The following is a 12096-nucleotide window of genomic DNA, read 5'->3' on the forward strand; positions in this document are numbered from 1 at the left end:
TTAAAAGAGAAATACTTTGCAATAAATTTGTTTAGTAAAGACCAACGGATTCGAAAAGATTTGAAAGGTAGCTTATAATAGCTTTAAAAAATTACGTGACGCGAGGTCTAGCCGATCGAAAGTGAAACTTGTCATGTCAGCACATTCTTCTAAACCAACGTAACTGTATTTATTCACAGATTCTGGCCCGCTGAATTATATTTCTCTTTGAAAGCGTCGAAATTTAGCATTTTCCATGAGTCAAACGCTTCAAAATCGAATATTTCACACTTAACATTTTTTGTAAAGACAAAAAAAGAGAACATGTTTCCATTTGTTACTGATTTGTAGCTTCTAAACATCGCGTGACTTCAATCTTGACCGAGTGGAGGTCTGCGTCTGGTCACCGACAAAACTAAAAAACCCCGTGCAGAGCAAGAACTGCGCAGCGCAGTTAAAAATAAAGCTTCTTGCACTGAAAGTTGCTTTGTTGATCTCGTCTTCTGTGTTAGTAACTGAAAGCCCGCACATGTACGAATTGCGGACCTATTTATCCACCAAACCCTGCCCCCACCCTTCTCCCGGCAACCCGGCACTTTTCCCGGCATCCCTTGCATCCCTCCAAACCTCGGCTGGGACCAGCGGTTTCGTTAAAAAATCAAAATGGCGGCTAAACGGAAGGTCGAAGAGACGGACGATAAAGATGAAAATTTGTCAAGCTTACAACATAAGAGACACGAAAATACGACCCCACATGAAATAACGACTAATTACAGCACGGAGCATGCCTATGGCTCACAATGGTACGAGCAACGTGGCCCGTGGATAGCTTTATATGACTGGAATAGCGGACTCTATTATTATCAAAATGTTAGCGATTATCGAACTCAGTGGGAAAAACCAGCGGAATGGGACTCCATTCATCCGTTGTATATTCCTGCAAACCAATATTCTTATCATGGATTTTATAATGAACCGGCTAATGCCAGTAACAGCGATACTAATCACGAAGAAAACTTCAAACAAACATGTGCTGATGTGGAAGCTAAGGTTGAGAGGCTAGTCACTCGACCAGCCCGCAGGCAAATTGATCCTGAAGAAAGAGAGAAGTTGCACTGGATTCCTGAGGGCGCCACAGAATACAATATATGGTACGATCGCTGGGTAGGAGAACACTGGCGAGCAGATAAAGACCACGGTCAGTGGCGTCAAAAAATAATCTTAAATGTGGCCAGTGTAAAATGCAGGCTGCAGACCATAAGAAGAAACTAAAAAGGCAATTTAAGAGTGGACCCTTTTGTTAACATAACATGAGATTGGATCTAATCTGACCTGCAGTCTGTGTTTTATACCGTCCACTGAAGGCTGAGAGTACAGAGTGCCTTCCATTTTCATAGACTGACTATTCCGACCAGATGTTATAAATGCAATCCAATTACACCTGCTTTCAGTGCTATGTGTATAGTTAAATTTTATTGACATCCGTCTTTTGACTAGCCTCCCACGCAGTCGTTCTTAGGGGCGATCATGTTTCACTCCTCCCCACGAACGCCTGCTTAACCGAGGCCAACATTCCTTTCCGCCGCTCAGCCAATCAGATTTTACCTACCAAAATCCAGAGGGTTGACCTTGACCTTGACTGCAAGACGCTCTTCGCGGAACGAGAGAGCTGTTAGCACCGTGTGCTTTGACGTTTAGGATGTTTCGCTTAAATTCATTCAGATGAAAGCAATTTCTTAATTTGCTGGCTACGGTTAATCGCTTGCTTTATATCAAACTTGTCCTTTGCTGTTCGACAGTCTCACCGATTCGTTAGCTCCGTTGGGATATTGCCGTTCGAGAAAATAATATTTGTGTGTGGTTCATTTATCACTTTAAATGTGTTTCCACGAAGGAAAAATATTTTTCGCAACCCTAAAATCGAAGGACCGTCAAACTATCGACGGGAAAAATACAAAGCTGGCCTTTTAACACAACATTCAACCTTGAGAATCGTCCAAGGGCAAGTATCACCGAATGGAAAAAATAATTCACCGGCCGCGCGGTGAATTATATTGTGATCACTATTTCTGAGCTCTACGGGCTCGTCAACTTGGCCGGTTCATTGTTGTTTTACCCTTCGATTTATTGACTTGGAAATACTAGAGATCTCTTCTTTGAAGCAGTGCTGATCTGCTGTGTTGATATTTTGTCGATGTTCTCACACTGTCTCACAGATTGTCGATTGGACCAGGCGAGGAAGATCAACTGCACTTTTCCCAAATCTTCTAACTCTTCCAGCAGATGACTTAATCAAAGCGTTGCTTAAAAAGCACTTGAATTATTCCAATCGATAATTTTTTCCCGGTGTTTTAGCCATCGTAACATGCATAACTAAAGTGAAACACTTCAAACCCACATGCCGCATCTCCGCGATCATTTTGATTGTTAACCGACAGACAATCAATGGTGATTGGTAGGTTGTCTGTTGAGTAAAACAATGGGAAAGGAATGTTGGCCTCGGTTAAGCAGGCGTTTGTGGGAAGGAGTGAAACACGATCGTCCCTAAGAACGACTGCGTGGGAGGCTATCTTTTGACATGCTAACAAACAAGACAGATTGACATCTACCAATCACAGCCCACTAGCATGACCTTCTGAACTTGTGGGCTTATTTGCATGAAACCAGTATGCATTGGTTTTGATTGGTTTTGATTGGCTCATTACAAACAGCACGTCGAAAGATAATGTCGAAAGATGGATGTAGAAAAATAGCTATGCACATAACACTGAAAGCGGGGGTAAACCACGCAAACCGAGTGGAACAGTTCTTTCCATTTTGCATTCCTTTCCCCAGTGCCCCACATCTGTGCAAATCAACTGAATTGAAATAAGGCAGCTAAATAGTTTGTCAAAATGGAATGGTAAATTTTGGTCCAACTGGTCAGTGTGAGGTGGTCCCAAACATTCTGGTCAGACCAAACTAAAACAGACCTTTTCAGTTTACTTTCAACATTACCAAAATTTTTTGTGCTAATGAAAAGCATCCACAGCAACCAGAAGTAAACAAACTATTGTAGTTGAAGGTCAACTGTTGTACAAGATGGTGGGACATTCAAAGTGTAAAGCTAGTTCCTAGTCCCCCACACGTGACTGCTCATATCATGACACCCACCGTACTACCAGTAATAGACAAAACTAAATTAAAGGAACAGCCGAAAGCCATGCAAAGGTTAAAATCATCCTCAGATACTTAACAGCAGGAGGGGGAGCTTGGAGGGTCAGAAAATTTATATTTTAATGCCCCAAGAATCTGCCCCTGGCTTGCTAAGGATGTACCGGTAATAAAATCTGACAAGTAAATACAGCCTGAGAAGGTCATCTATTCTTGCAAATCTTTTACAGGACTTGTCAAACTAATAATTGTGACAGATGTAAAGATGCAACTGCCAGAAGTGGTAACAGTCACGATACAGTTTAAATAAAAAAGGCCTATTTCCTTGCAGGGCCTTCAGAGACAAAGTGCTGTATTGAAACAGATGCAGGGTTTACAAAGGCTAATGTTTATGATCCTGGTGGAAACAAGCATTATTACTGCATCTACTTTGCCAGAGGCTGTTGTCATCTGGGATCTGAGTGTGGATACCTGCATGTTATACCAACTGATAAAGATGAAAAAAGGTCAGTGAACAGACTTACATGTACTGGTACAATAATTCAGATAAATACATCTCCTATGGACAGCTTCAAATGGTAAAAGACAAATGTTTATCTTGGTGGACTGATGGCAAAATTATTTATTTGAATGTCAGGAGGCAACTTAGTTGTTGGGTTTTGTGGTAAAAGGGAATGAATGTAAATAAAAAGGGTAAATATGTTTTTATTGAGCTTTGAAGTAACAGTGATAAACCAAATAACTCTCAAAAGGAGTGGCATGCAAAAAAAAAGAGTGGACTCACGGAATGCAAGGACTGACCAAAAGCCAAAAGCGCTGCCCACAGCATGTAGCAAATGCATTTCCATCAAAAAGAGATGAATTGTACCCTTTTTGGATTATTTTTTTTAGAATTGATCTTGCTCATGATGTTTTTGGTCGTGAACGTCACCGTCTTCATAAGGATGACATGGGAGGGGTGGGTACATTTGACAAAGAATGCAGAACACTTTATGTTGGAGGGCTGGGTCATCGAGCTACTCTGGAAAAGGTGTTGTGGACTGAATTTGGCGAGTGGGGCCAAATTGAGGTAAGCATTACATTTTTGTTCGTTGCATTTAACAAAAAAAATTAAGACTGTTTTAAAAGTGGTGTAAGAGAATAGAGAGGTTAAGCATGACGTTTACGGCAAACGGCAAAAATGAAACTTTTGCCGTCTCTTTTCAGTTGTGTGTACAGTAGAGTGAAATTATTTGTATTTGCAATGAATAGTAGGAGACGTCATTCCATTTTTGTGTGCTTTATTTACGGATTAGAAGAAAAGAACTCAAAATCTTTGCTGTTTGCCGTCTGCCGTTAACGTCATGCTTAACCTCTCTAATAATACTGTTCAATGTCCGCTTGCAGATTAATGTGTGGCACTTGTGTAATTTCTTCTTAATAACGGAAAATCAGTATAATATGAGGAAGATGTCAGATATGGTCAAAGTAGAAGTTGGGATCTTACTGGTGACGTATTAACCCCCACCTGAGTTAAATTCCGAAACAGTTCAATTTGTTTCAGTTTGGTCATAGAGTTATCAAACCTTTCTCTGTCACACCTGTTTCTAGACTGTGTTCTTCAATTGCCATACACACCCATTTGAAAACTGGCTGATCTGTGCTTGTCAGTGGCTGTTCTTGTCAAATACAACATGTTTTATTCATGCCTGGCTTGTTTTATTCTTGTGCAACTGATATATGCCACTTTTTTAAATGAGCTTATTATGGTTTTTCCAGGACATAAGAATAATACCAAAACGCAACATAGCTTTTGTACGGTACAAGAACAGGGTGAATGCTGAATTTGCAAAGGTGAGGTAAAATTGTTTTATCACCAATAACAATAAAGTACTGTCTGTCTGATTATTGCTCTTATCGTTGCTTTTCTGTTTATATTTTTTCTCCAGATTGCAATGTCAGACCAAAAGTTGGACAGCAGAGAGTTGCTTAATGTCAGATGGGCTTTTGATGATCCTAATCCAAAAGCAAGGAAAGAGGTCAGCATGCTTGCCTGCCCTCTTTAACCAGCTTGTAGGGGTTGAACAAAGCGAGCTGTTGATAAACTTGTTACCTTTCCGAAAATCGTAGCTGGCGTTTTTCCGTACCCAAAACAAGATTTTTACCTCTCTGAAAACAACAGGCATTTTATTTTCCATATCACGAAAGTTCGAGGTGACATTGCGCGCAGGGATAACAGGCCTTCCGAACAGATATTTACTGAAATGATGCGTTGGCTGCCCCTGAAAAATGGCCGTGGGAAATCCACGGCCATTTTTGTACTCGCGATCTTTTGTAGCTGCACGCTTGATGGACTAAGAAAAAAGAGTTACTGTTCGTACTTTAATTTAAAGGGACTGTGTCACGGCTGAGTTAAGTTTATTTTTTTAAAAATACTTGCTTTAAAACTTCATGTTTGCAAAGAAATTACTCCTTTGGATCCAAATGACAAATCCATAGCTTCATTGCAACCAAAGTTGTTCCCGCGCGTTATAAATTGAAGTTACAAGCAAACGAGATTAACTTTGAAAACTGTTCATCCCAACAGTATTTCAAAAACCCAAATCGCAATCCGTTTCAATCTTCGTCACTTTTGGCCATCCGTACCTTCTTTTGTATTTGCAGTGTTTTTAAAATGTCCCTTCGCTGTTAAAAGTGGTTATTTTTTATATTTTACTGAATTTGATGGTCATTTTCCATGCCTAATTTTGGCTAAAATCCGTGACACAAGGATTTATTCCAAATGTCCTTTTTGTTTTTTTCTTTGTTTCTGTTCGTCTAGGAACTTTTAAGATCTAAACAGAGAGTACTCGAGGCTGCTTCAGAGCGAGGGTTACTTCAGAAGGCTCTTTTACGCCCCACTTGTCCACCAGGTGCTCAGGTAACAGGGCCTTATCCAAACACAGACGATCAGTACCCTGTGGAATGTGGCCCTTTGACTAAGGAGCACTTTGAGCAGGTATGTCAGTCGAGCCAAGCAAAATGTAACTGTTATCATTGTTCACTTTTATGGAACTACTAGATGTGGGTTTTGTGTGTTCTGCAAACAGATAAATGGATGGAAAAAATGTAGACTGTCCACAGCCTCTCGATTTTTCAACGCAAAAAAACAAACGAAGCGAGCGCGAAGCGCGAGCGAAAGAAAATTTCTTCCGTTTTGCGCTGGCGTCCAGTTCTCTCGCCATTCTCGCCGCGCGCTCATCGATCGAAAAAAACACGAAAAAATAGGGGGCTGTGAACAGTCTAGAAAAAATGTTAACTGCGCACTTCCAGCCCAACTTGTCATTAAAATGCACATTTGGCACCACGTTTATGTCATTTGCCAGAACCTGATTTGTAATTGTTGTTGTTGTTGTCGTCGTTATTGCTTTTTGTTTTTGTTTAGGCTCATTCCAATCCATCCCTGGATTTGATGTACTTATTGTTTCGGGGTTCATTTCTTCACTTTAGGCAGAGGTTCTACAGAATGTGTACACGGATTGCACAAGACTGGACGAAGCCCTCAAGAAAGTAGAGGCGATCCATTCCAAGGAAACCGAGAGCAGTAAAACAAACTCACATCAAACAACTGACACAGCTCATCAATATTCTGATGAGTACAGCAACAATGAGAATAAGGAAACTTCAGGGACAGATTGGAGCAATTATGATTACTACAAAGGCTATAACAGTTACGATTACGGGCAGACGTGGGACTATTCACAGCATTATCAGCCTGAGGAAAGTTGCTCAACTCAAGATCCTTATAGACAGAATCTGGCGTCAAAAAACGAAGCTTCTTCCGATCGCGAGCCGACTGGGCAGCGACTAAGTTCCGATGCATATCCGACCGAGACACCAAGTTCCGAGCGAGAACCGACCGTCTGAATTTAAGCCTCCTACGCAGATAAAAAGAACGTCTCCGTAGGAGGGTAAATTTACTTTAGAAGAATGATGAAATTGCGCCAGGTTTTGAGATCAAGGAAAGGCAGAAGAAACGACAGAGTAAACCTTATATGCCCCGGGTATGTGGCATAATAACCTGCAGAATAAAAGCAACAAGCACAAGACACTGGGTTGGACACTCTAAGGAATTTCTAGCAATAAATTAACTGTTAATAAGAAATGCGCTTGTTTATGATTTCTCGCAAAACCTTCAATAAAACACAATCTGAAGTTTACAGTCAACTCTCTCAAAAACGGATACCTGTATAAAACGGACATCTCTTTAAGCCGGACAGGATTTATTATCCCAACCTGGCCGAATCTCACGTTTGTTTGAAACTAAATTCTCGTAAAACAAATAGCTAGAGCTGGTCCCCAAGGTGTCCGTCTTAGGGCTGATTTACCCGGTACGACATTCTCGCATGCGACAAGCTTACGACAGGCGTACATGACTAAGCACCATTTTAATACACGTGCGCGCGTCTGTCGTAAGGATGTGGTACGTTTATTTACACGATGCGATTCGTGTTGTAGTCATGGCGTAAACGTGTCGCATGCGATTATCATAAGCAAATCGTACCATCTAACTGGCCCCTTAGAGAGAGTTCACTGTATAACTATGGCTTGCTGTTTACACTGCTGTCAATTATATTAGCAAACGTCTCAGGTAGCAAAAAAGCTTTCTACGGATTGAAAAGGTCAGCTCTGTCGGTTCGATCCAGTAGTTTTATTTTTCACCAGGGTGGGTTGGTTGTAATATGAATGACGGCAGCGCATAAAACGTAATCGTTAGTTTCGTTTCTTTGGAGTTGGGTGGGCTGTTAGACTGTGAACAGGCTCTCCGGTCTAGTATGGTGCGACAGACTATTCGGTTGAGTGTGGGGCGAAAAGAATGCGGGAAGAGAAAGGAGGGGGAGAAGCCATTCCGCGCGCGTATCCTAAGACTAAATCTTGTTTGTATACAATTTCTCTACAGTTGTAAAACTTTCAATATTATAGAGCAAAGAAAAAAAAGCCTTGGCCGTGCTTTTTTCTGTTATAAAGCACTCAAGGAAATGACGAGAGAGGGAGAAACACTCCCCTGCGGCTCGTGTTTCACCCAACACTGAGTTCTTTCGTGCTCTCGTTACTTCCTTGCGTGCTTTATAACAGAACAAAGTACAATCAAGGCTTTTTTATTTGTTAATATTCGTTATTGCTGCTCAGACTTTGGTTCGATGGTCGGTTCGACGAATTAAGTTCGACGTTTAACCCAACGGTCGAGCTTTACCTGTTTGGGTCGACCCAAATTGCAGTTGAACGATCGAAACATGTCTTGTTACAAACTAAAAGTTGTTGTACATTTTTTAAAAATAGTAACTTGAAATTAACAAGAAACAAACTCTCGGTTGACTGTTAATCTGGCCCTGGGTCACTGAATGCGGGAAAAATCCAAAACACAATTTAATTTAGCAATTGGGTGAAAAAGATAAAGACGGATATGACACCACTCGTGAAGTTTGAGATTTATTTTTTCTGGAAAAGTAACTTTTTTAACGGCCTGTAAGCCTTCTCTTCCTCGAGGTCATTTTACAAGCTTGTGAACTCTGTATTCACTTCGGTTCCCTTAGGAGTCGTTGGTAATCTGCTGCAAATAAAAACAAACGATGGATAAGCATAAGCATAGTATTAGAAAGAGTAAAGACTGGTGAAGGAGGGTAGGAGAAAAAGGCATGGAGTGTGGGGTCTCGAACAGCGACAAACACTAAACTAACACTTACAAGAAAACCTGGCCACTGGCAACGGGCCATGACTGCTCTCTTTTTCCTGGCCAATAATGGTTCCATTATCCCGCCATGGCGCAGGAAAGCTCAATCGTCACTGCTTGCTCACCCTCTACCTACAAACGAAAAGAAGGAAAACAATGGATAAGAACCACGAAAGAAACAGGTTCATTAACAGCGTGTAGAGTTCTTATGCATAATAAAAGAGGCTATGTCACTACCATGAAGTCATGTACTGTCACTTATAATATTTACTTTAAGTCGAAGAAAACCTCAAAATAACAGTTTACCAAGATACAAAAACACCAAAGAGGTAACACTTAACTACGAAGAAACAAGGGTGGCTTCGAATGGGAAAGTCTGAGATGGACTGCAAGCCCGGGACTGTAACTGTCAAACTTAAAAAATTTCGATACGATACTAGCTTTATTTACACACGAAAATACAATTTCGCCTAAATTATTCAAGATGTGTCATCCGAAACATAGCTCCTGTAAAAAAAAGACTCTGCAGAAGCTCTTCGCTCTTGTTTAAAAAGTTGTCAGTTTGTTATATACATGCCTGTAAAGTAGCTGTTTTGGTAAAAGCTAACAGTTAGGTGAGGTAACCACCGTGAATAATGACTTCCAACAGCAAAGTTTTTACTCTCAGAATTCTAAAAATGTATTTATTTCTTCCCCTCTAATTGTCAATTACTGTTTTCGCCACACCTATAAGATGTTGAATTTCGTCAAGATCGACCGCATTCGTCCGCATATTTCTAAGAGCGTTGCAAACCCATTACGCCGTTACAAAGTGCACCAGGGTATCATATCGGCTACAGATTAGGTTGGAGCGGTGACGATTACAAACTCAGGTATTTTTTCCAGTTACTTTTCTCTAGATTGCCTCAAGGACTTCCAAAAAAGGCTTATAAGTGACATCGTAAATCGCTGCATACAATAAAGACTGTAATTTATTGCGCGACATTTTGTAGAGAAGACTAACTCTTGTAAACTACGGTCGAACCCGGACAACGAAAAAAATTTGGTGGCTTTCCATGTCAAACCATAAAACAACGGCCAAATAACATTTAACCGACTGACGATACCTTTAATTAAAAACGCACTGACAAACTAAAACAAATTTGAGATCACCAAAACCCAATCCCGCGCTTGATTACAACCAACATCTGCATTTTCACTCATTCTCGTCCTTAGAGCCGCCCGTCTTCTCTTACCCGGCGAGGCCTGTACGCAGGTGGCTCTGGAGGGACACATGATTTGATTGTTTAGATTGTAATAAAGAGAGTTTGAAATCTAGCCAATCATATTAACTGGGATTTTCAAACTCCCTTTGTTAAAAGCAAGCCCACCAAAACGTGTGTTCCCAGAGCCACCTTTTACTTGTGCATCAGGCACCACCGGCCAAGGGCGACAGGCGGCCGTAGACGAAAATGGACCAAAGGGTATTACGTCTACCTAGTCCCCAGGCGCCGTTGCATTTCTTCGGTAAAGGCGGAGAAACAGGGAGCACAGGGCTTGATGGCAGGCAGCGAAAATGCAACAAGCCCGCAACTCCACGCGCACCACGATCCAACTACATCTACTAAGAAGGGGCCGCCTTGGGACGAGGAAGGCATCACTTGGTGTCGCAGATGCCACTGCTGACTAGAAGCTGTTTGGTGCGGGTATTGTTTACTGTCTTTTGAATATAATCACAACACCAAGAAATGGCCAGACAAAGATGTTTCAATTTCGTTTTGTTCACAATGTATTTATCTTTAAATAATACACCAGACAGTCGTAGAGTGTGGGAAAAGAAGCGAGGGACAAGTGACTACTGTTCGAAAATTGTTTAAAAGTTACTCAGGAAAAAATTAATTCCTTTAGCATAAAACGGCCGGTTATTAACTACAGTGAGCAATTGTTTTGGCTGGATAAGCCTGTATTTAAGTGTTCAACACCTGAAAACGACGGAGTGGAACAGCAAAATGCCCAGTACAAAGAAAATCAGAACAGAAAATTATTATTCAGATAGCTAGAGCTTGTTCAGTTACTAAAAGGAAGCTGGAGGACCAAAAAAAGTTAAAACACAAAAGAGTTCTGGAACGCAAAATGAAATGACTTTACAACATTTCGCTGGGTGCTATTTAACACAAGTGTTGAACTGGCCCGTTTGGATTCGGTCTTCGCTTTTGTCGCTGGACTCTGTGGACGAGTTACTATGATGAGCCTAAAGATGTGGTCATCAAACGAAATACTTTAAACTGGCCATTTCGGTTCCCAAAACAAAACGCATTCCACAAAATCCCTGGAAGAGTCTCGAGTATGAAAAGAGAACAATAGTTAACAACATCTGAGCAATTGCCCCGTGAAATAACATAACAATTTATTTTGTTTAGATTTGTGTATAGCGGCCTGCTCTCCTCAAGAAAAATGGGTTATCCAGATCCAACAGCAATTTGTAAACGTTCAGACTGGCGGCAGTCGCTCTTCAGCGATTCACGCTCAGAATTTTCAAGTCCTCCGGTAAAGTCAACACACTTACGCGTTAGTTTAATACTATTTTATTTACAGATGTTTTCAGTTTTTCCCAATGGTTAACAGGTTTTCGTGCTATACCGTTACCGTAGTTCCTTTTCCACAAAATCAAAACGTTCCTGATAAAAATATACCCTGTGCTTTGACTTGCAGAACGTTTGCATGGCTGGTAGATAACATGTAAGAAGAGAGGGGTTGCGGTCAAGAATCTACAGCTTTACAGCGGTGATCTCTGAACAAAACAAAAAGTACGCCGCAGCTACAAGATGTTTATTTTCAGTTGTACAAAAAACACGAGACCTTGAACAGAACTCACCAAGTTAACGCCCCAGAGCTCAAGTCCACGGTACTTTCCACAGGCTCCTTCGACAGGTTATCTTCAGGGCATGAACACAAACAGGACAAGGGTAAAGAACCTAAAGGATGGTGTAATGGTCTTTTGAAATGACAGTTAAACTAACAAAGCCCACTCAGTAGAGCAGCCCACCATAAACGACGACAAAGGTGGAGCTAAAAGGTCCGGCGAGGTTTAGGGATAAGTTAGCATACATGTAAGTACACGGGGTGTAATTAGGGTTAAAGTTCAGACGAAGTTTCATCTGCATCACATGAGTTAGAAGGTTTGACAACCAGAAAACGTCTTTTACAAAAGACCTAATTTAGCTAAAAGAACTGCAAAATTGTTTTATTTCTACGTAAGATACGACGATGGTTGGATGCAACAAGACACAGTGGTA

At 41.1% G+C, this 12096-nt stretch overlaps 1 protein-coding gene and 1 long non-coding RNA gene across 2 annotated transcripts; one reads left to right on the top strand and one right to left on the bottom strand.

Annotated features, from left to right (window-relative positions):
• Positions 1-642: 642 nt before the first annotated feature.
• Positions 643-7255, top strand: LOC144649023 (uncharacterized). Its single transcript, XM_078508480.1, has 7 exons — positions 643-1177; positions 3464-3638; positions 4024-4201; positions 4891-4965; positions 5061-5150; positions 5933-6109; positions 6601-7255. Exons 1-7 carry the CDS (start codon positions 643-645, stop codon positions 7015-7017), a joined length of 1647 nt encoding a protein of 548 aa, XP_078364606.1. The 3' UTR covers positions 7018-7255.
• A 1316-nt stretch (positions 7256-8571) lies between these two features.
• On the bottom strand, positions 8572-12096 carry LOC144649025 (uncharacterized). Its single transcript, XR_013569813.1, has 3 exons — positions 11676-12096; positions 8835-8953; positions 8572-8701 (listed from the first exon to the last, which is right to left on the bottom strand). It is a non-coding gene; the product is annotated as an uncharacterized LOC144649025 (long non-coding RNA).

The sequence above is a fragment of the Oculina patagonica genome, chromosome 4, assembly GCF_052425735.1.
Source record: "Oculina patagonica isolate OP01 chromosome 4, crgOcupat, whole genome shotgun sequence".
Classification (NCBI taxonomy): domain Eukaryota; kingdom Metazoa; phylum Cnidaria; class Anthozoa; order Scleractinia; family Oculinidae; genus Oculina; species Oculina patagonica.

Bases quoted from the DNA above. Each gene is read 5' to 3' on its own strand.
- LOC144649023 (XM_078508480.1), top strand. From the start codon at position 643: ATGGCGGCTAAACGGAAGGTCGAAGAGACGGACGATAAAGATGAAAAT. The intron at 3,639-4,023 runs GTCAGTGAACAG...TATTTTTTTTAG, and splicing joins ACTGATAAAGATGAAAAAAG to AATTGATCTTGCTCATGATG. The intron at 4,966-5,060 runs GTGAGGTAAAAT...TTTTTTCTCCAG, and splicing joins TGAATGCTGAATTTGCAAAG to ATTGCAATGTCAGACCAAAA.